Source organism: Homalodisca vitripennis, chromosome X (genome assembly GCF_021130785.1).
Source record: "Homalodisca vitripennis isolate AUS2020 chromosome X, UT_GWSS_2.1, whole genome shotgun sequence".
Lineage (NCBI taxonomy): Eukaryota > Metazoa > Arthropoda > Insecta > Hemiptera > Cicadellidae > Homalodisca > Homalodisca vitripennis.
In genome coordinates, this window is record NC_060215.1 from 126,080,556 (window position 1) to 126,105,736 (window position 25,181).

Here is a 25,181-nt window from a genome sequence, read left to right on the forward strand (position 1 = left end):
TAAAACCATGTGAATTACTGTCATAATACATGTATGTTAGAGGAGCAGCTGAATAAATCTTTAACTGAGGAGGACGACTTTAAAGCTAGGATAAGAAAGATGAAGGAAAATACGCCCCCTAGTGAACATCAGATGCAAAGTTTGCAAAAGCAGCAGCTAGTACACCTCCAGCAAACACCTTACCAGTATGTGACGTCGACACCGATCAGAGAAGCAGTTCATACAATCAAATGACTAGTCTACATTTATTTAGTAAATTAGGAAATCCAGTTAAAATATGTGTATATAAAAATGTTTAATGGATCGATTATTAACGAATTACTTAATAGTTTGAAAAAAATATTAAAGTTAACAAATAAACCTTATTGATGTGTAGTAAGTCAGACCTAGGTATACATAGTTTATTGCCTTTTTATGTCAAGGAACTAATATCTAGGATATTAGAATGTAAAACTTCATAGCCTAGTATACAGATCTACACAAATAAATTTATAAAAACTTTTGGTATAGGCCGTAGAGAATGATTAAAACATGATTATTTTATTTTTAGGCCTCATACATGATGAGCAATTATGTATACCTAAAGTATAAAATGTAATAGTCAAATTTTATTACATAATGTACCGGAACAAGAACTGGTAAATGGTATAATATAAATACCTAATCGCTTATACAAAAATACATCGACTTTTTAAACGATCCCAGTACTTTATTTTGGAAAATGTATGCATAACCAGTTATGATTATATCAGAGACACGTCCAGAACAACATAACCCGTATACACCGCATGTCATCAGCAATAGTCACAGAGAATACAGTCCAGAATAATGCTTTACATTTATTAAATAACTGGTCACATAGCTAAATATTGTTTTAGCAAGTCAAAAACTTGTAAGAAGGGAAGAAACAAATCCTGTTAACGCCAGAGTTACTACTTTTAAAAGTATTAATAAAAAAGGAAACTAAAATGAATAAAGCTAAGCTTAGTAATAAATTGGATGCGAAGATGCCATTATTTGAAGCCTTCGTAAATAATAAATTTAAAACAAAATTCTTAACAGTAGAGCCTTCCGAGATATAAGTAGTAAAGGTTTTAAGAATTTTTAGTTTCTTAGAAATTTGTAAGAAATATGAGCGTACATCGGTTAATGTTTATACTGCTAATAACAGCAAAATGAAATGTTTTGGGCTTTGTAATATGCACATAAACACTTCACATTTTAGTTGGAAAGTAAATTTTTTAATTTCATATTAAATAGATTGTGATAAAATGGCTTTAATTATGTAAATTAAATTATTAGATACAGTATTTAGTTGTATCGGTATTTCCACTTCTTAAATACGGAGGTAATTGGCCACAGAATTGTGTTATGTGTAGCTCCTGGAGTAGTCGGCTTGATTACATAAATTACTGTGTGAATGAGAGCCCTAACATATACATGTATTAAACACATTACCACATGGCACTATACTTTTGCTAAATATTTCCACTTCTTAAATACGGAGGTAATTGGCCACAGAATTGTGTTATGTGTAGCTCCTGGGGTGGTCTGCTTGATTACATAAATTACTGCGTGAATGAGAGCCCTAACATATACATGTATTAAACACAGTACCACATGGCAACACTATCGTTTTCTGGCTTAGCTTCTTTCGGCTCTAAGTATTTAGAGGATAGGATGGATTGTAAATCCTACGACGTGTCCTAAAATTAAAATTACATACTGTTAAAATGATTATGAAATGAATTTTAAAATTAAAAATGAAATATTATTCTGTTTTAGATTTCCTTACAAAGACATTTTCTCTCATACAAACTATGAGTATAGTGCCATTTGTAAATATGTATGAAACGTATCGAATAAATTATTCATAGTTCATATTATCTGTTTATTTATTTGCAGTATACTTAAAAGATAATGGAATTGATCTGAAAACCCATATGCTATAATAATTACTGAAACTCTGGAAAGATTTTAGGTACGCCGAATAAAAAAGTCTGCATTTTTAATGCTTTATTCATGAAAATATATTTGAGTAGTGCTAAATAAAGAATTATGTAGAGAGATCTCTATACAATGAGTTCTCCAGCTGAGATACATTTATGTGCAAGGGGGAAGGTAACACGTTGGAGCTCTTGTTGGTGGCATTCCTTGAGGCGTTCACTGAGCTGCTGGGACATAGTAAGGTTGTGGCTGCATATACGAAGAGTATGGATATTGTGGATGTTGTGGATACATGGGGGGTTGTGGATACATGGGTTGTTGTGGATACAAGGATTGTTGTGGATACATGGGTTGTTGTGGATACTGTGGATGTTGTGGATATTGACTTCCCGCAGGTTTGCCAACAAACCCTTGGCCCATATCACCATAGCCTCCACGGCCATGGCCTATACCTGCTCCTGCGTGCACTCCTAGCAGATTTCCACCGATCCCGAGTCCGAAAAGAGAGCCTGAGGAACGAGGAGAAATTCCATTCATCTTTGGGTTTGCTCCATCTTTCTTTAGTTGTTCTAAATTTTGGGTCACGCTGTTGGATGTTGTGGGAGATGTTTCTATGAAGCTGGAGACCTTTTCCTGAAATTGATGAATAAGATTATTTACTGTTTATATATGTACTACATGAATATCAGTATGAACTCCAATATTGTAGTTTAAATGTAGTATTGTATGCTTGAGTGCTATTATTACCTTGATTTACATGAATATATCTATTGATATAATGATCATATTTTTTATAAATGTACTTAGTCACTATGATACAAGCGTATGAAAAATAATTATAATTTCTTTATTTGTACATGAGTACAGAGGTAAAAATAAAGCCAAATGGCCCTGTCATACATTTAACTTCAAAATATATAATTTTTATAATGATCAAACAGACAAATCGAAGGAGAGGATTGGAATACTTATTTTAATTTCAAATAAATAAAAAATATATATTTTATCACTTTACAATTTTTCTGAACTGTCGTACAGGTAATTATCATAAATACTCACACATTTTGTAATAGGTATCTACATAATTATATTCATGACAGTAGTAACTAAAACTATTAAGTGATTTACACAAAAAAGCCTCATGTATGGTTCCAGAGATATTTTACATTTATATTACATATTATCAGTACACTATGAACTATAGTTTGCAATTAAATACCACCATTTTTAATTTTGATGTTACTTACATAATTTCTTTAAATTGTTGAACAAAATCAAACATTTCTGATTGTATAATCAGGTGTAAACCCCTTTTAGTTTTTCAGAAAACTCGAATATATGGGTAGGCCTAATGTTTGAAATAATATCACACAACTGAACCCGCACAAAAGTAACATTTCAAAAGTCTAGTAATACTACATATATTTAAAGTGAACACACAATTCTGCATACACCTTGCTACGCCTGAGTATATTACATTATTCGAGTGGTGCGAACAAACATAGTAATAATATAAGCTTTAGTTGTTAAGTTTGATTGTAGCCGATCCAGGTACCCTAGCTGAAACTGATAGTACTAGCTGGACAGTACTTATATTAGTCATAGCGAGAATTGTTTTGTCTTTTTTATATAACACGAAGTACTTTCTTAAACTTACATATTTCTTTTATGATCTAAAGGATCAAGGTATAAGATGTAATTCAAAACACAATTCATTAATTACAGTTCATTATTATTGATTTGATTAAGCAACAGGATTTCAAGCATTTGGCATCATTGTAATATACAAAGTTTGTATAATTGAACTCTATTTTTGTAACGTGCAATGACGTTATGTAGGATGTATAAGTGTAGGATACGTTTAAACGGTTTAAAAGTCATTTATATTGTATCAAACAGGGTTTAGCCCAGAAAGTATGCTTCATTTTTACTCTTGTAAATTTTTGACCTAGTTTCGTTACAGTGTGGATATTTACCACTGTGAATAATGCATTAAAATTTATTGACAGTTTTGTAACAACATATTTAATTCTAAAACACAAAATGACCGTAAATTGAGTTATAAAATCAAAATCTGCAATTTTAAAAGCTAACTGGGAACAAACGAATCTGAACCCTTGTTAATCAAAATGTCGACTCACTTCACATTCCAGAGAGGATTTCTAAATATTGCATGCTCTATGATCTGTTAACGGATATTCATGGTAAAATATCATATTGTCCAATTTATGAATTTCTAGAGTAATTTTTCTGTTTTACAATATACCAATCTTTTAGACTATTTTCTAACTGCAGTAAAAGTAATTCAAACAGTTAAATATTTCGTTTATGTTACACTGATCATGTACGTTACAGATACCAATCTCAAAAGCCTCAAAATGTGGTGAAATATAATTATTACTGTTTAATGTAACTGTATAGACAATATAATCACTGAAATGATTCATTGACACATTCAAACTGACCCAGATCCAAAGAAAACATATACATACCGACTCCAGATCGAGAGCAAACACATATAAACTGATTATTTAAATACAGTGCTAATTTAGACCTCCCAGCGGCTCGTCATTAATTCATCGACAGAATAAAATGCTTTTGACACCAAAAGGCATGTGAGGTGTTGTGATAACGTCAATCTGTATTGGCTAGTTCGAAAATTGTCCCTGCCTCTTGTCCCATATTGGTGAACGTCACCGCCACGAACCAAATCACACTTTGATTTGCAGTGCGTGATCACCTCTAGAATGTAGAGGCAGGGCAAAGTCAGCAACCCCAACTCCCTGAAAGATTTCCTACACGACTCCCTATAATTCAACTTTGCAATGATTCTGATTGCTTTTTTTTGGAGCTTGAAAACTCTTTCCATTTTGTTTCTTTCACAACCTCCCCAGAGTCTCACTCCATACGCAAAGTGTGGGTGGATTGAGCCGAAATAGGCCATTTTTAAAACTCTGAGGGAACAAAACTTTGCTAAATGCCGCAAGGCATATATGCCTGAGGCTACTCTAGCACATACATTGTCCACATGATCAGCCCAGGTCAGTCCTCTATCTAGGAACATTCCCAAAAACTTTGTGGAATCAGTTTCCTCTAAACGACATCATCCACAAACACAGCAGGGCGCGCTGTGTGATCATTTTGTCGAAGGCTAAAATGAATGACATTTGTTTTTGACTGATTTGTTTTCAGGTTTATTTCAGCAAAATACTGAATGCATGCATTCAATTCTATGAAAGAATTGATTTCCAGATCTTGGGTTGATTTGTTTTTGAGGCAGAGAGTAGTGTCGTCAGCATACTGAACCAGCGTTCCATGCTGGATCACTGATTTCAATCTACAGACGTAAACTAGAAACAAGAGAGGCCCAAGGATGGAGCCCTGAGGGACACTGTGGGTCATTTTAATTTTGTTTGAAACAACGTTCGAGATCTCCACGCACTGGTCTCGATCCTTGAGGTAAGAAGCGAGCCACAAGTGCGAGAGACCCCGTACGCCGCATTTCTCCAACTGGTGCAACAGTGTCTCATGATGCACACAGTCAAAAGCTTTGGATAGGTCGAGGAATATGCTAAGCACATGTTCTCGTCCTTCCATTCCATCTACAACATTGTCCAAGAGGTTGTTCACAGCATCCACAGTAGATCTGTTTTTCCTAAATCCAATTGTTCTGGATTCAGAACTTTGTTATTTTCTAAAAAGCTTGCAAGTCTTTCATAAAAAATCTTTTCAAAAATTTTGCTAAACACAGGCAGAATTGAGATTGGGCGATAGTTGCTTGCAAGGCAAGGATCGTCTTTTTTGAAGATCGGGATGACTTTGGCCGTCTTCAGGAGAGACGGAAAAGTTCCCTTTTCCGAAGAAAAGTTTATCAGTTTTGTGAGTGGTCTCACAACAGCATCTCCCCCACCGAACCGAGGTTCAGTGAACGCCGAGTTCACTGTAGCAACGGAAGAGAAGTACTTATTGAATTCGTCTGCTACTTGAGCTTGATTTTCAACAATTTTGTCTTCAATTCTGATAACTGGGTCAAGAAGAAGTCCGTGTCCCCGTGCTTCCGAGAGACCCAGACATCGATGTTTTGAATGAGGCGCTCCGTCCATCTGCCTGTCTCCCCCGACGTCCATCGGTTCTGCCACTCTTGTTGCGTCTCGTTTTTTATTCTTGTTTTGGCTCCGTGTAGTTGTCACAATTTTCTTTAGCGTTGTAGAGCTTGGCTCTATCAAACGCCAATAAGTCGATAGGCGCAGCTCCTGCAATTACCAGTACTGCTGCTTCGGAGACGGTGCGGTATGCGCAGGCAACTCTGAGAGCGCCTCTCCGCTGCACCGCTGCTACCTTTTGCCGATATGTTTTCTGCTTCAGGACGTCCGCCCATATTTCTGCTCCATAAAGCAGTACAGAGTGAACTACCTCAAGCAGGACTCGTCTTTTCCTGGTTCGTGGTCCTATCGAGTTTGCTAAGATCCTTGATAGGTTGGATACGGTCTTGCTGCCTTTCTTGCATGCACTTTCGAGGTGTTCGCGATAGGATAGCTTCTCATCAATCATTACTCCTAAATAGCGTAGAGCTCTTGTTGACGTCAGAGTTGCGCCTCCTATTTCTACGGTGAATGGTTTTGGGAACCATTTTTGTCTAGTCAAGACGACCATCTCTGTCTTCTGTATGGCGAGTTTCAGGTGGTGTTTTTCGAGCCATGTTTCGATGGCATCCGTGGTCTCCCGAATTAAAAACTCTGCTTCTTCGGCACTGTCTACCACTATCGTAGCAGCAACGTCATCAGCAAAGCCCGTGAGCTGTACTTGCTTCGGCAACGAGATACGCATGAGCTCGTCGTAGTCAGCGTTCCAGAGGTCGGCACCCATAATTGAGCCTTGAGGCACGCCGGCTGTTACTTCATGTTCACGCTGACCCTCCGTCGTTTCCACAATCAGCTTCCTCTTGTCGAGGTAGTCGTCGATCATTCCCAGATTTTCTGGCTTCACCACAAATCTGTGCTCTAAAGCGTCCAAAATGTCTTCCCAATTTGCGCTGTTAAAAGCATTTTTTACGTCGAATGTAAGGAGAAGACACACCTTACGAGCTTTGAAGCTCCCAGACCATGCCTCTCGAGCTGTCTCCGTTACCTTCTGAATCGCGCCAATTGTCTATCTTCCCTTTCGGAAGCCATGTTGGTTTGTCGCATAACCTCCGGCACGATCGATGTCGTTGCGAAGCCTACCTTGAATGAGCTTCTCAAGCAGTTTTCCTGCTATATCCAGCATGCAGAGTGGTCTAAACGACGAAGGCGTTATAGGGGTTCCCTTCCCTTTATCTAGCAGAACCAATCTCTGCCGCTTCCAGACTGTGGGAAACGTGCCAGTAGCTAAGCATGCATTGTAAGCACTCAGAAGTATGCTTGGATACTTCAGGGCTACAATCTTGATCACTGCGGCTGGAATGCCATCAGGGCCTGGCGCTTTCCCGATCTTGATGGTCTTCGCCGCATCCTGCAATTCCTTGGTGGTGAAGGGTGTTTTTTCACTGGTTGCTACATACTGTCTCTTCTCCCGGGTGTTCAGGAAACAGCTCCGCCACAATGCTGTTCATTACAGCAGGAGATTTCGGCGCTTCCGGTGCAGCTTTACCTAGTCGTTTAGTGACAATTTGGTACGATTTACCCCAGAGATCATTATTGAGGTCGTTGCAGATCTCTTTCCACAATGCCGCTTTACTTGCTTTGATGGCCTTATTCATAGCTCTTTTGGCCTGCTTATACTCATTCGAGTAAATACCCTGGTCAAGAGAATGTTTCGCTGCTCTCGTTGCTCGACGACGTAGCAAGTGACATGTTTTTCGAAGATCCGCTATCTCCGATGTCCACCAGTAAGCCGGCTTGTGAGCACCCCGATCTTTCCGTTGTGGCATAGAGGCGTTGCATGAAGTGATAATCACCTTCATTGTTCTTGACACAATTTACTCCGTCTCCCTCCGAGTAATTGGAGTAGGATTTACCTGAAGAGTAGCCATGCTCCGTGTAAGGGACGTTAGCAATGCATCTTGATCAAGTTTCCTGGCGTTCCACTTCCGCATGTGAAAGTTGCGTAGCGAAGTCGATCCAGGTGCGAGTCCTATGGCGAATGTCACATACTGGTGGTCGCTGCCGCTGTATTCTTCTGATACCCTCCAGTTCTTGATAATTTTGGCAGTCCTTGGGGTCGCCAGCGTAATATCCAGGATGGATTCTCGGTAACCCGGCCTTCGGAAGGTTGTGGTGTTCCCGGTGTTTAGCACTACAAGGTCAAGCCTCGCTGCGACGTCCGCGACTTCATTTCCTCGGTTGTCAGATAGGTCTGTACCCCATTCGACCGATTTAGCATTAAAGTCGCCACCGACAACGACCTCCCCGCCAATCTTAAGGATAGTGTTTTCTACGTTTGCCAGTTTTGACGGAATACAACGATCCCCTCATTTGGCGAAAGATAGACGCTTATAAAGTAGGTTGTTGGGGTTTTGATCCAGACGAAACCCATTCCACTGCCCTTGTCAACGACGGTAATCTTCTTAGGGTTTGTGATCCAGATTGCTGCCGTGCCGAAGTTATCAGCGAACCACGACCTACTTTGGATGTTTAGGTATTGTTCGCAGATAAGGCAGATGTCGATCTTGTCTTCAAAGATGCGCTGGCACAGTAGATTTTGCGCCAAGGCGCACCTATTCAGGTTACCATGTAATACGCTTGTCTTTTCTGCTCTTTCGCATCTTCGGCAAGCGCAGTGCGGAATGCCTTACAAGCTCTGGAACCAGCAATATGGCATGTGCTATTTTGATCTTCCTTTTCCAGTGCACATAGGAAGCATTTTGGCATCTCCGTACAGTCTACCGCCTTATGGTTAACCCCGCCGCACTTATAGCAACATTTACTTCTATCTCGTCCTTCGCAGTTCCGTGTTTGGTGTCCAAAACCGAGGCATCTGAAACAGCGGGTCACTTTGACGACTGGGCGAATACGGCAGTTAATCCATCCAATTTTTATGCGAGCTTTGTCGAGGGCCTTGTTTGCACTGGTCTCGTCTATTTCGCAGAAAGCCGCTCGTTGTCCTCGCGGTGTAACTTTGGTCAAGTTTACTCGTTTGATTTCTAAGTTTGTTGTGAAGTCTCGATTGAGCGCTTCACGAACGTCATTTTCCGTGGAGACTCCATCTAGATCAAGAATCTCTATCGTCGTCATTGGCGTCAGTGCTTTTACCGTGCCTATATTTTCGGTGGCCGTCTTTATTGCAGCAGCAAAAGCTGCACTGTCTGTTGACTTGGGGCTCATTTCTAGAAGTACCCCTCCCTGTCTCGTCTGTTTGATGGCCTTTATGTCCACGCCAGTTGCCGTCGGGTTTACTTTCGCCTTGATTTTCTTAAGGAGATCGTCATATGTTCGCCCTTCAGCAGGTTGCACAAGGAACGCCTTTGTTCTTCGTTTTCTCCTGTTTGTCTTACGGTGGCTATTCATATGCTTGGAACCATCATTTCCTTGGGATTTTTCAGTTTCCTTCGGTGTGTCAACCGGATCCCGTAATCCTTTCTTCTTTGATCTTCTCCCAGTCACTACAGCCCAAGTATTTTCTTTAGCCGGTTTTTTAGGCACTCGCATATCTTGACCAGAAACGGGGCTCTTTGTCGATAAAGGCCTTTTCTTGGTTTTCGACTCCTGGGGTGTAGGGTTTGGTGTTTACGGCACACTCGGCTGGGAAATCGTCCTGGGAGATGTCTGCATTGTCTTCGCGGTCTTGCCTGGAACGGGTTTCGGAGCAACGGTAAGGTCTCTTAGCGCCAGGTGGTAAGCTGTGTCAATAGCCTTGACTAACTTCTTTATTTCCCCGTGAACGTTATTCCTGTCCTTTATATACGCTGCTAGCTCGTCAATTTTAGAGCCCAGTCGCTCTACCGGTGTTTGGCGGCATCCACCGGATGGTACAGAGTTAACTCTGTCCCGGTGGAAAGCGCCGAACACGGTCCTCTCTCGTATGTTTAGTACAGCTTCGCTCGTACTCTGCTCGACGTCCATGAGGGCGTCCTCTCCTTCTCTTCGTTATTTTTGTTGTTTAGTTTATCCATAATGTTAATAAGTACTCCAAAGCAAAAGGTCGTCTCCGAACGCGATGCCTCAGGAAGTGGGGGGGTGTTCGCCCAGAGCTCATGGCCATTGGAGCGGGAAAAGGCATCCGCTCCGACCAACCACCTTCATCCTTCATCGGCTTCCTCTTGCTCCCGTGGGTGCGCCACGTAGATGCCGGGAGTTACCACGCATGCTGCGCTACATGGGTCAGCCACACATCTCTATCGAGCAGTGTCACCATATCCGCTTGCGTACGTGACCCATGGTCAGATGGTGTGACCAACCCTTCATGTCTGAAGGGGAGTTTTTTGTTTTTTTTTTCCGCGAGAGCTATTTTATTTCACTTTTGCCCTCTGCTCCGAAAAACAGTGAGCCTTCTCCAACCCACATGAATACACGGACGGTAGCTGTGACTCTTCAGCTCCGATGCCTAATTTGGTCCACGAGGGCTATTTTATTTCACCCTTATCCGCCGATCTTACGACCGGTTAGGACATCCCCCGATCCGCCACCTGTGGACGCGCCCGGTAGGAGTTTGGCTTCTCCCCCGGGATATGTGTGTGTGTGTGTGTGTGTGTGTGTGTGTGTGTGTGTGTGTGTGTGTGTGTGTGTGTGTGTGTGTGTGTGTGTGTGTGTGTGTGTGTGTGTGTGTGTGTGTGTGACTAATCCCTGTAATTGTAGGTTATCAAAATAGTTCCTTTATCTAACAGTACAGAATGTCACTGCAGGTAATGATTATAAAAAAAGAAATATTTTACATTCATATATAATAAACATTGGTGTTTCTTCACATTTACACAAACAACAATATTTGTTATGTGAACTAATCACTTATCATTTAATCTTTTATTACATTCTTATTTAAAAGATTGTCAGGCACTTTATTACGATAACTTTCAATCGTACTAATTTTTCATATTACAAATTTATATTTTATGAATATATTTTTATACGTCGGTGTAATTAAATCTATTTATATGTCAGACTAAAGTAATTTTTAATATCAATTTAATGGTCACAAGGCATAAAAATAAACATATTAAAGTAAAAATCAAGAAAACATCTATTTCCATAAGTTTGTTTTTTCTTTGCTGTTTATCGTACCGTTGTCTATGGATTACATACTTTGCGGATATATTTAAAAACATTATAGTTTTTACGTAAATATGTATTTACATTGACAATAATGGCCAGCAAAAGTATGTATAACTAAATATGTAATCACATATATATTTTTACCGTCATGTCACTGCGAACCATCGCTACTACCAGGCAGAAACAGATGAGTTTCTTAAACACCATTTTCTGTAACAACAACTTGTACATAATTTCATATAACAACAACTTCTTTGTATAATCATATCTTTAATATTTTTCACATAGTGATTTATTGCTTATGTTTCTTTCAAATAATAGTATTCTAAACAATTTTCAGACGATGAACTAGGTATAGAGTAAAATTAAGTTACAGATAAAAAATTGTAATTTAAAATACTAATGTACTGTGTAAAATATTTGATTATATATTTTGTTATTTGTATTTGACACAGTCATGATTGTACTCAACTTGTTTGAAAATTTAGTTATTCTGTTTTTTATCTCTATCATCATGGTTACTCATTAAACCAATAAAAAAATGCTAACGCTCAGCCAAATCCCATGGAGTCACATGCGTCATCACCCAACTCGGCTTCATCAGAAATGTCAAGTTTATAGGTAAGTTATTTTACGACATACCGAGCAGACAGACAGACAGAAACAAAATTACTGTTGTAATTATTATATTTGATTAATTTAATTTCTATGAAAAAAATACAAAATAAATTCCTCAATTTACATATATTTATTTGTAATAGATATAATTTAATAGCCCACGAATACAAAATTAAATGCAATTCCTAAAACCATATTTAGGTTAACATTCGTTTGTAGGGGATTCATTGAATTCAAGTAAATAAAATACAATAGCATATTACCCATTAGTTCTTCTCTTATTTATTGTTGAATTTATAATTTATTTGAAATTTACATTTATTTAACTCAATAAGAAATGTTTGTTCATATAAAGCATTAAAGTATAGTAACGCTGACATATAATTTCTCTCCATCTGCAGTAAATAATTTATAAAAATATACTATTAATTACACTAAACGTAAATTCATATTGGGAAGTGCATTACTTGATTATAGTGTCAGAATGTTTTTACCATCAAATTAGTTTTTGATTATTCAAGAAATTATTAGCAAACTATATAGATGCAAATGAAATATAAAATAAATATTGATATAGAATTTTGAATTAAATTTCCGTATGACAAAACATTTTATATACAACATAACAACTTACCTTTCGTAGTGGATATCTTGAACGTATGAAGCAAGACTGTGAATTTAATCAGAAGTATATTGTCTTATATAGTCATCATAATCATTTATGTGCAACAAAACCATACCCCGTAACAGTTTTGATATCAAGCACAAAGATTTTCCATTGTTTTTTGGCTGATTAGCGTAAACATTGATAAACGTTCCTTAGTCATAAATCTTAAAAGACAGATACTAGAATTAATGATACTCGATATCAGTATAGTCGACCATTGTTCGGTGGTTTTAGTATTGAAATATATAATTGTTTGCTACCTTATCAGGACAAGTATGAAAGTAATCAAATGTTATCAGAAGATGTTTTTTAATGTTCTGCCACGAAAACTACAGTTGACGGGTTAACCAAATGTTAACGTAATAAATACAAAAGAGCAATATAAAATTCATTTAAAATATATTTTCTCAGTTGATATATTTAAGGTGTTTTAAGAGAAGTACGCACTTGTTCATGATATGATACTAGATAAGATAAAACAAGCAACAAAACTCGTAGAAATAAAATTCATGCCCTAACTCTCTTCGTTGGTGCATCTGTCCATATTTTTTTTTATATGTTAAAGCTTGTTAAGGTAATTAAGAGAAAACTATCAAAAGAATTAAATAAATATTATAAATCTTCATTTCTAAAAGACACCATTTTAATATTTTAAAAATTGTATAACTCTGTAACTGTCAATCCTTAATAAGAGGTGCAATAATAATCATTTGTGTCCAACGTAACGATGAAAATAGCATACAGATTTGTTGAAATCGGTTTTAAAATAAAATAATTATACCTATTTTAGTTGTGATTGTTTATGCTTTCTTGCCGAAAGCATATTCTTGATCCAAGAACTGAATTTTGTTTAACTATTGGGCTTTTAACCATTAATAGCTGTTTTCTAGTTAAAAATCTAAAATTATCAATTGTTTCTACAACAGGTGTTTCAAAATAAGGTATTATTGTGATTATTCTCTAAATTATGTTAGCTGTAGAGAAGAATAGCTGCATGGCATAAATAACATGCCAACTGATTATTCCATAAACTACGTTTTATATCACAATTATTCCTCGCGAGTTCAACAGTACTCATGGAATATGTATTTCTTTATATATTTCAAGAAAATAAGTGTGTTTAAACTTGAACTTGAACCATTAGATAATGATGTTTACCATTTTAATTAGAGATGCTAGTAGAGAATATTTCCATACCAAAATATAACCATATAGACCAATTTGTTTTACTGTTATAATGCGTACAGACAGACATACCAAAATCGGGATTCTATCGTCAGAAAGTTGTGCAACACAATTTCGCTACAGGCTGCAAAATATGTATATTTTTTAATATTTAATTTGAAAAAACCTGTTCAGAGTATAGCAATAACATAATACATTTTTAAGTTACCATTAAATACTTAATTTCATACATTACCAATCTTGGGGAGAAGTTAATAAATTAGTCCTTAGTAATATAATGATGATGAGTTGCTCTAGTCATATCATTATTAAGCATGTTATCGTCAATTGAATAGGGAGTTATTATAAACTTCGAGATGTTGTCATTGTTGTTTGCTGGTGTTAAATAAATTTTAGTAAAACAAACTGAAAAGGAATTTAATAATATTAATTATTCAATATTTTAACGGTAAAATTGGTTAAAATGAGTTACTATGGTGATTTTATTGACAGATGGATTCTATATAGCATCTCGTGTTTGTTGAAAGTGTGCTCCAGTCCATTTATTCCCAAACGGTATATCTTTCAGTTTCTTCCATTATGGCTTTAAATTATTCCTAATAAACTTACGATATTCAGTTGAAAGTAAGAAATTAAATCTGTTTGAAAAATATAGTCCAGGTTGGTCATTATTGGTTTCAAATTTTAGCTTTGCATTTTCTTGGTGTTTCATTGTTATCGTATGTAATAAAAATGGCTCCGTCAATTGAATATAAAATATAGATGATATTGATTTAAGTAGAAATTTTCCTGAATCAGTTAGTTTATTCAATGCTGCCTATCCGGATAGACCAGTAGATAGAATATACATTAGCCGCTCTGTTAACACAGTATCTGGACTGAATGTGTCTCACAACTAAGTATATCTAGTGAGTGAATGTTTTGTGTGTCTTACAATAACTAAATGCAACTTAAATTGTAGATGGTTTATAAAACAATTCAAACTTTAATTGACTACCAAATTTGATAGTAACATTAGAGACCTCTAGTTTGTGCCATTATTTTTGTAATACCTTTAAAATGAGGGGGTCGTTGCTGAGGGTTCATATCTAAAGATTTGACTTATTCACAATATCTCCCGTTTTTGTTAGGAGGCGTGTGTCACATTTTTCATACATAAAAACTCTTCAGTTAGTTATATAAAGATCCCCAGAATTAAATCACTTCATCTCTATTTACAAGAAAGATAATGGTGTGGTGGGGGGAATTTTAAGACACCCGGTATAGTAGCAATACGAGTATATTGTTGTCTTTTTGGTCCTTTTCCACAAAACATTATAGTATGCCAAACGACTGTCATGGTGTGCCAACATTACATCCAGCTCACACATTGACCTGCGGGCACTGTCGGCCAGGACCAGAACCGCGCCTCCACATGGAGCCAGGCTTCATTGCGAAGTGCTGATTGCCGGAACCCATGACCTGGCTACAGGCGCCCAGCACACGATCTACCAGCATATGGAGCAGTACATCACCAACAGACCGGCCGACACTAAACTAGTAGTCGCCACTATGCCACACTCCTACGGCCTGCAGGATCCTGACAATATCTTCCACGACAAGGCTATGCTTTTATCGAAAATCTAGCTGCCAGACACGACATCCAAGTGGTACGTCTTGACACTATTAGCCGGAAGTATTTCACGAGACATGGTTTACACCTGGCGATGAGTGACAGGAGACTGCTGGCCGAGATGTTGGTGAGGTGCTTGTCTACGCCCAGAACTCGCCTCCTTTCCACACATAGCAGACTACCAGCTATCGCTCCTGAGCGTCGACTGTGCGCCGGGAGAGCGGCTCTCTCGATAGCACCACCACCGGTACCAACACCGTCTCCATCACCCTCACCTTTGGGCTCAGAGTCTTCACCGTCGTCTCCATCAACGTCCGCTCCTCGCACTCTGCAATATAACACCTTTTCTGAATCTGTCGCTGGGACATCTAAGCTCAAATCAATTTTAGAAACAACCTGCACATCAACTCAGTCATTTTAGTAGAGGCTTAACCTTTGTTCTCCATAAAAAGTTTACTGACGAAAATAACATGAAAAACTCAAATTTAAAGAAACACTTTTCAAAGCAGTGTCATTTGCACATCAGAATGCACAAATGGCTACGAATAAGGTTTATGAACTTACTGTCATACCAACTAGCATGGATCTCAATCCAGACTTGCTAGTTTTGACCGAACACTCCTCTAACGACAGCAATATCGAAAAGTTTGAAATTCCAATTTAATTAATGGTAAATTTGTACTGCCGAAACTCCTTTGAAGGAGGAGGTGTAGCAATATTTCTCAAAAGTGAGCTCTTCTTTACTCCTCTCACTCTTTTCAAATCTACAGACAAAAACCTAAACTTACTGGTTAAAATTCAGAACAAAACACTCACACACTGATTGGTTTATATAGGCCCCCCAACAGAAACTAGGAATTGTTTTTTCAAACTTTGGTCACATTTTGACTGACATCACAAAGAAAACTCGTGGCTTTATAGATACGGGAGACTTCAACATTGACGTCTTAGATGTCGGATAGTCTCATGACAAGGAGGTTAGCTGACTTCCTGAGGTTGTTTGGCCTAAACTGCTCGGTTAACACTCCAACAAGAGTGACGGCCAACTCAGCAACCGCGATTGACACAGCAATTTCAGACCACTATGGCCAACAGGCCATCATCAATGGTCACGAGGCACCAAGGGGTCCCATCACAGAGAAAAAATTCAGAGATACAATGCCCACAAACATAGCATTGCTCAACTTTCAACTAGGAAAAAATTAGAAATGTCTGAATTCAGGGGATCCCCTTGAGTACCAATTCCAAACATCCAAACAAATATTTAATTTCCACTTAGACGTGGGCTATTCCCTAAGGAAAATCAAATTAAAACCAAAGAATCGATAGTGCTCATGTATCTTGGTTTCTAGAGTAAAAATTTAATTTTTCTTGGAAATCAACAAGCATAAGTTAACCGAGAGTTCAAAAGATTTATTTCAAAACTACTAATTTATAAAAAGCCATGAAATCTGCGAAAGCCTATGATGTAAACAAAAAACAAAGCATAGCTCATGTCCAACAATATCTAAAAAACCGCAAGGACCATCATCGAAAAAAATTATTGAATGACAAACCGATTAGATTACAAATCAAATATAAACTCATCAACGATCCTTCAAGGATAGGCTAGGAGATTGATGAAGTCTTTTTCTCAGTTGGAGCTGACCTAGGACTTGGACCTCCTTACGGTGGAATTGTGAAAGGTTGCAAAATCGACAGAATTTACATCCCTAAAAAAACTGTTCGAACAATTGCAAAACTGCAATGGAGAGAGTCGTGCAAGCCAGCTTTCTAATTTCTGGACCTTTTGAAATTACCTTGTCTCTGCATATTGGAAAAACGTTTTTAAATCCAAATACGAACACCTAAGAGGTAGAGATTTATACCCTTATGCAACTAGAGGCAGGGATGACTATCGAACTAGGAGACACCGGACAGTAGCTCACGAGCTTTTTCAGGATTTAACTTTTTCAACAACTTTCGGAAATCGTTCAAAAGCGACCCAAGCTGAAGAAATTTAAAATTCGTCTAAAACAAAATTTACCACACACGCATTCTACAGTATACACGAGTTTATGGCAAACAATTGAGAGAACTTTTAATTGGATGACTGACCGGTGAAGTTGTGGATAGATTCGAATGAATGAGAGAGAGTGAATGCAAAAATTGAAAGGGACTTTGATACTAGAATGTACGGAAAACTTTACCAAAACCACTTGACAATTTTTTAAACATTATTTTTATGTTTTACGCAATAAATAATTTAATACTATTATTATTGTTGTTCATGGACTATGTTTAAAAACGAAATAAAATAAAATATCGCGAAACCGCTGGGTCCGAGGGTTACGGTAATCCAGAAAATCGATGTTGAAGTCACGATAAACTTCAATAATTTGGAGTGAAAAATATTATAAATGCTTCAACGTTTTTCAAAAATGTTACATACATTTGCAGATATACTTAAGCCAAGTAGTGTGATTTTTCCAATGGATTTCGGATCAAGTTTTACTCCAACCTTCAAGGTCAAAGTTTAGGTCATTGCTATAATTCACTTTCAAGGGCTGGTAATACAGACGAGATTTAGATTCACGCAACCCTGTTTAGTTTTTTCGGTTACAAAAGCTAGCCAATTTATAATTATTGATCATGAACATCGCAACAGTATCATCCGTGAAGCCCTGGTAAGAAATTACAAATGCGTAGAAATTTTGCTCTTCTGTCATGAACATCAGCTCGTCAACTTTATTTGTGGCAAACTGTGCGTTCTGGTGCACAAAAGAAAATTCTTGTGGTAAATATTGAATTTTGTGAGTTTTATTTGGATTTTCTTAAGGGTTTTCGGTTGTGTGATTCTCCAGTTCCTATATATTCGAGTTAGATTCACACGATCAAAAGGCGGGCAAATTTTTACTGATTCGTGTCATGAATCGAAGACCAAGTTTTACTGCCTCTGCAAATGAAACAGGGATGAGCAAAGTAGACGGCAGTGGAGGAGTTGAAGACTCCTGAGGTCGAGTCAATGGTTGGCTCGGCATAGGTGGCAGGAATCCGTGACGGGGTTTGCAGATTCATCCTCCGCAGACAATCAATCAGCAGCTTGTCAGAAGCTGATTGCTGCTATTTTTAAAGTTCACTCCCTAGAGTTGTGAAGGTATCACTGCTGATTTGGTTGAAGCCCAAAACCACTGCCCCACGGTACCTTACGCATAATTATTCTATACTGCTGTTTACCAGTGCAGTCTCTTGATTAATTTGATGACAACAGTGGCAAGCCGTTTCTGTGGGGCAGAGTAGAAACAACAATCCTGGAAGACAGTAGCATATTCACAATGCGCGTTTAAGGTGTCGGTAATTAGGGTACTTCCTGGATCCTTCAGGCTTATTAACCATCTTAATGGCCTATGGTCCGTTATTACCTTGAAATGTCTTCCCAAAACATAGTTCTAAATGTTTTTTTCTCCACACAACGGCTAATAATTCCTTATCAGTTGTACTGTAATTCTGCTCGGCCTTTAATGTTAAAATAGCATGTAAGACTCGTCTCTCGTTTTTGCCTAATGTTTCTTGAGGCAAAACAGTTCTTAGAGCATATCGTGAGGAATCGTTTATGACTTAAAATTCTTTATAACAATTTGGATACTAAATATTCTCTGATTGGTTCTCTGATTATTTTTATTTAATTAGTTTAAAACATTTTAGTAACTATCAGTACAATTGAATTCGATTCCTTCCTTAAATAAGTAGTTGAATGGTTTGTAAATTTAGGCAAATTATAGAATAAAACGTCTATAATATTCTGTAAGACCAAGACATTTTTTGAGTCTAACTGCATCTGTTTTAGATGAATATTCTAATACTCCATCGTTTTTAATGACATGACTTAGGAGCGTATTCTCTGGCTGCAGTGATAACTTGTCTTCTCTGAGTCTTTGGAATAATAATTGTACATTTTCAATTTGGTTTTTAAATTCTTTCCGTACTATACAATGTCACATTTATATGAGATAACTCTTCTCCTATGAGATATCGCAAAACTTTGTTCACTAAACTTGCTGGAGTATCTTTAATCTAAATCCCTTCATTCGATTGTACTCGAAATTATACTGTGGAACAATAGCACTGAATGACTCATTATCATATTCTTTTATTTCAATCTGATGGCTGTTAAATCTAATTTTGAAAAATAAGTCGTACCTACCGACTAGTAAACAATTTCTGCAGTACTGGGCAGCGTTTGTGCGTAATCTTTAGTGACTTTAAGTCTTCTGAGGTCACAATACAACCGATACTCTAGTGATTCGTGTGTGCTTTTCTGTGGTACGAACACAATGGGTGAATTCCACAGGGTAACACATTCTCTATTAATATTATTGTTGAGCATGTACCGTAAATTAGTTAATTAAATTTCATATAATGTAAATTTCGCAAACTAGTCAGCCAGTATCATATAATATTATTTTACATCCAATGTTCCGGAACTAAATTATTGGGCGGAGGAACTACCTAATTGGCACGCGTATGAATATTTTCTTCTAACCCTTTGTAGCAGCCCAACTATGTGACCGAGCAGACCTCGCACGCTTTGTCCGTAAGTAAAATTTATCTTTTCGTATTATTAAATTAGCCCTTTGATGCCAAACATATAAAAATGAATGTAACGTAAAGTAATGTTGTAAATAGTAAAGCAACGTACCCTTGAAGATCTTTTATTTGCTTGATTGAGATAGATAAAAGTTGAGGCGTCATCCTTATGGCGAACACGTTTTTATAAATAGTAAATTGTATCATTAAATGGCTAATACCGTCGCGAATTTGTTTTAGGCGAGTTTACGTGTCCCACGTGTCTCACGGCTCACAGGGCACATATTATTTGAGTAGATGGCTACCAGTTTATTAACTTCTACTCATCGTCTAGTAACCAACGACTAGACTTAACCCTTCTTAGACTACAGCGCCATTGTCTCGTGCCAAGACGCCGACACCCGGGTTGTGAGTCTACACATTGCGAAGGGAAGTAAAATCTTATGTGTTATAAAGTAAAACATCGTAGGAATAATTCCAGAGAACATTGGATATGTTAGGCCCACCTAGAAGATATACATTTTTAGTTCTTATATACTAATTGGCAGCAACGTGGCATTACATAACTTTTCCTTTACCATCCAAAAGCGGTGCTTGTAAGTTTTCATAATTAAACTGAACTTATAAGTAAACTTTGCATTTCTAGTATTTATTACTACGACCTCAGAAGTCACCACCCCCATGTGTAATCGTCATACGGTACAAGCATCTCGTCAATGTCATCATGAATAATGGGTTTTAGAGCTTCGGGTAATCGTAAGGCCGATGATTTATAGTGGGCTGATTTGGAACTGTAGGAGTGTTAAGTTTAGTAGTATACTTGTACATGTATTATAGATACTGATCGAGGTTTTACTAATATTGAAGAAATATGTCTTAGAATTCTGAACTCAAATTTAAAATAGAAGTAGATTCTCCTCCAGTGATATGTGATGTGTGTATCAAACATTGAGTTTGTCCAATTTTAACCTTAGGCATTCCCATCACGAACTCTCCAAATTCTTCTTGCATCTTAATATAATCAATTTGGGCTTCAATCTTTTCAGAACATCATGACCGATAAATCTGTCTTCATCTAGTTAAAAGCTTATAGGCGAAATGTTTACTAGATATATACATTTTTTTCTAATTTAATACGGTAGTATGCTTCCCTATGGCGGTTATTGTGCCTATACCGTTTAGTATAGTTTAGTAACGCTTGACGTCGTTATCAGTCAATCAAGCTGGAAGGTCGCATCGATAAGAGATCCTTACACCTGTAGATCGTGTGTGTGCCTGCCTGCCCAGTGCCTGTTATAGCCAGTAAGCATATACTGCTCGTATTTACAACGTTAGTAATTTGTGTTTAAAATTTGATTGATCAAATTGTGTTTTATGGACAATAGTGTGTCCTAAGTGCAGCAAGAGATTCTCCAATCCCACGGAGATAGCAAATTGTGTGGAGTGCAAGGCTGAATACCATCCTGGGTGTTGTTGTATACGTACTGCCACTAAACTGAAAGTCTTTGTCACAAGTGTTGCAGGCTGGAAATGTGAGGACTGCCACCAGGGTTCGACATCCATAGAAGCAAGTCTGACACAGAAGATTCCTCCATGCTCAACATTCTTAAATCCATACAGAATCAGATGAAACAGGACAGTGAATAGTTTAAGCTAAGTTTTACTTTTCTAAATCAGAGCATGAGCAAAGTGGAAAGTTCTCTCACTGCAGTGGTGGCGAGATAAACTGTCTTAGAGGACGAGAACAACAAGTTTAGAGAAGAGTGTGAGGAACTGAAGATTAAGAACGCAACCCTCGTCCGTAGAGTGAACGAACTCGAAGATTTTGTAATCGAGCAAGAATAATATTCAAGAGTGGCGAATCTTGAAATACGTGGTGTCCCGCAAAAGGATTAAGAGGGCGTATACGCAGATATGGAATCTGTAGCGAAAGCTCTAAAGTTAACATTTGATATTTCCATCGCCCATCGCCTCCCGGCACCCAGAAATCGCCACTTCCATCCAGCTATAGTGGTCCAGTTCGCCCGGCGCTCAGTGAGGGGAGAGTGGCTCGCTGCAACTAAGACACGGTTCCATGCGACGGATCTACATGAAACCTTCAGCACAGGACCTGTGTTCGTGAACGAACACCTAACCCTACACACCAAGGACCTGTTGTGGCGCTGCATGACTAGGGTTAAGGCCGGCTCCCTGGCTTACGCATGGTGTAAGGACGGCAAGGTTTACGTATGCCACACCAAGAAATCTCGCGCCATCCGAGTCTTCTGCAGCATTGAGGAGATCGATCGTGAGCAGAGCCCAGGACACGGCAAGTAAACAGTCGATAAACTATGTGAGTCAGTCTACAGTTAGTTTGTGTCACTTTTTACTGTAATAATTATTTAACACGAACAGATTTCACTATAACTATTAAAAAAAAAAAATATTTTCGCTAAAATTAATGTTTTAATTATGTTTTTATAACTGCACAGATATATTATTGTATTTATTTATGAGTGCTATAGTATGTAAGTTTTATTACAATAATGACGTATACCTTAAGAAGAGATCAGATTGCAGATCTCGAAACGTAGTGTTACTGATTTCTTGTTTCACTGAACGATAGCAAATGTCCGGAAAAATCCTGTTTCCTTCATAGTTCTTGGAAGTTGTAGACTACATTAGTCAAATTACTTAATTTTCATTTAAATCATAATGAACTGCTTATAGGTAAACAGTCATCGCTCGGAAAACACTTTCTGTTGTTTTTTTTTCTGTGTTTATTTAGCATATCGTCGAAACAACGTTAAATAAAAAATTATTTTTAATTTAATTTATTTAAATTAAATTGTTTCACATTACGTTTATACAGTTTTAATTGGCAATTTAAGAACGTAATTCATAAAATTTCCTTTGGGTAGTTAAATATTCAAGTATTACCAATGAAAGCATTGAATAAGGTGCATTTAAATATTAAAGTTTTAAACTTTCCATCTATAATCAGTTATTATTCCGAACACATTATTACTGCAATATTATAATTATCTACTAGGCGAGCAGGCAGCCAGTAAAAACATTCTTTTTCAAATTGATGAAGGCTTTTTGGCGAAACACTGCTTAGAAATAAATAGCTTGGAAGAATACAAAGAATTCTATAACTTTGAATTAAATGGCCAATTAGACCATATCAATTTATTCCATAATAATATTAAGAGTATGACCAAAAATACATATGAAATTTTTTGTACTAGAATTTTATGGTGGAACGTTTAAATATAATTGTTTTGACCGACAATTATAATTGTTGGTAATAGATATAAATGTTGGCTGTGGGCGGGGGAGGGTGAGGTGAACATTGATGGATTTGACCTTGTACGCACTGATAAGATTAGGAACCAGAATGACGACGTGGTTACCTTGGTAAACGGTAACCCATAAATGCAACATAATTCACTTCTGATGTTATTAACTTAAAATATAACGTCAAACATTACATCTAACTGTATTTTTAGGACTCTTACTTGTTTCACCAAAAAGATTTTTGAGTTACAAAAGCATAAAAAATACTATTTAGTGTTAGTGTGTATAATAATGAGTCTCTAAGAAAAAGTGTGAACTTTTGTAACTGCCATGCAAGTTTCGTGTCACTTTCATCTGGACAATCACGTGGATATACAGGAGCGGCACATCACTAACTACTAATGTTGAGATATTGGGGGCAAACAGTGCTGTGCAATAGGTAAGGTCCTTTTAGGGCCATAAGCAAATAGGTGTTTCTACAGCTTCTTATCCCTAAGAGAACAAAACTAAATGTGTTATTATATAACTTGATAGGGTATATACGTAATGATACATTAAAGTTACCGGTTGCTGCATATTTGAATGAACTAGATTCGTAATATAACTTAAAGTGATGTACAAAATGAAAGTTTCTATGACCAGTATATATATTATGATTATTTTTGTGTTTGTTACAATTTAACATCAGAAGTGTAATAGTATGTTAAATGTAATTAAAATTTAATATTTAGATAAAACCATTATTAGTAATCAGTATAAAACTTCAACGTCTGCAGGAAAGTGATTGTCATGATATAATACCGTTATTCCCAGAACGAAATTGACAGATAAGAAAGAAGATATTGAATGAGCCAGTACGCGTGGTTGGTGTGGGTGAAGGCATTCCCGTGTAATTTGTTGGGAAATTTTTCGTCATGCCGTCCATGCCTGGCTTCAAAATTATCTTGGCGAGGAATAAGTGTGAAACTACTTCAGAAGGTTGAGATGTAACAAAGAACTTGAAATATATTTCAATAGTTTAAGAATGTTAAATATAAATACTATTAAACATAATAAGCTTTCGTTTGCACCAATAAATAACATTGCAATAGTGTAAATAAACCGTTAAATTGATGCATCACACAGTCCATGTTTGTATTTGAAAATATCCCATAAAGTACACCTACCACCAAATCTGAATCCTTTTGGTGTATATTACAAAGTTTAAAATACTTTAACTGAATTCTGTGAGATCAGATTAGAGGGAAATGAGAAGTATAAAAATTTAAGGCTTTATAGATCTGCTGTGGTAGTATGTATAATGTAATCTTCCCTGCATTCCGGTTATCTGTAGATGATGTAAATTGCATGATTTTGTGTATCAATATCTCAAAATGGCTGACTGGATGATAGAAGATTTTCACTCAGATAAATTATATCTATATAATTTTTTTGCGCTGGCTTTCTTTAAAAAGAATTTCCTATACTTGTGTTATTATAAGCGGATGTATATTATAGAAGTTCGTGTTTGATATCTGTTAGTTGGAGATGGGTTTCGACAGCGAAGCCGAAATATCGCTAGCATTTGTTAAACAAGTGCCTATGTAGTGTGACACACACGTTTAGTCATAATTGTCTAAATAAACAACTATTAGGTACTCAAAATAACTACAATGAACGAAGCACATCTTTGAAGGGTTGTTTAACATTTTTAATCTAAGTATAACCTGACTGTTAAATACAGTTCATGTAATCTTAGCTCTGAGAATCTCTGAGAGATGTCGTGTTGTCATGTAGGTTCACTATCATGAACATGTCTTGTTTTCCTTCCAATTCCCATCAGTTTCGGTTTAACATCTATGAATAACTCTACGACAAAGCCGAAATATAAAATAACATTTGTATTACCAATATTTTTACACGAGCTAAAATCGTAAATCTTAGACGATAGTCATAATTTTATTAATACAATGCCATAGTATTAAATGTTGCCAATTTTAGAAAATTATTAGAGCCACTGCGAGCAAAATGCCCGTTTAGAGGTTCCATTATTTTTAATAACTATCTTTGTAAATTACCAAGACAACCATTAATAATATGTCTAACCAAATGTAAATTTGTTTCATAATAGATTAATATAATT

At 37.0% G+C, this 25,181-nt stretch overlaps 1 protein-coding gene across 1 annotated transcript; it reads right to left on the minus strand.

Annotated features, from left to right (window-relative positions):
• Positions 1–2,001: 2,001 nt before the first annotated feature.
• LOC124368601 lies at positions 2,002–12,421 on the minus strand. Its single transcript, XM_046825841.1, has 3 exons — positions 12,385–12,421; positions 11,277–11,342; positions 2,002–2,580 (listed from the first exon to the last, which is right to left on the minus strand). Exons 2-3 carry the CDS (start codon positions 11,337–11,339, stop codon positions 2,164–2,166), a joined length of 480 nt encoding a protein of 159 aa, XP_046681797.1. The 5' UTR covers positions 11,340–11,342; positions 12,385–12,421; the 3' UTR covers positions 2,002–2,163.
• Positions 12,422–25,181: the final 12,760 nt, after the last annotated feature.

Excerpts from the sequence above, each read along its gene's own strand:
- LOC124368601 (XM_046825841.1), bottom strand. The coding sequence starts at position 11,339 with ATGGTGTTTAAGAAACTCATCTGTTTCTGCCTGGTAGTAGCGATGGTT. Across the intron at positions 2,581-11,276 it reads TGGTTCGCAGTGACATGACG|GAAAAGGTCTCCAGCTTCAT; the intron begins GTAAAAATATAT and ends CATCAATTTCAG.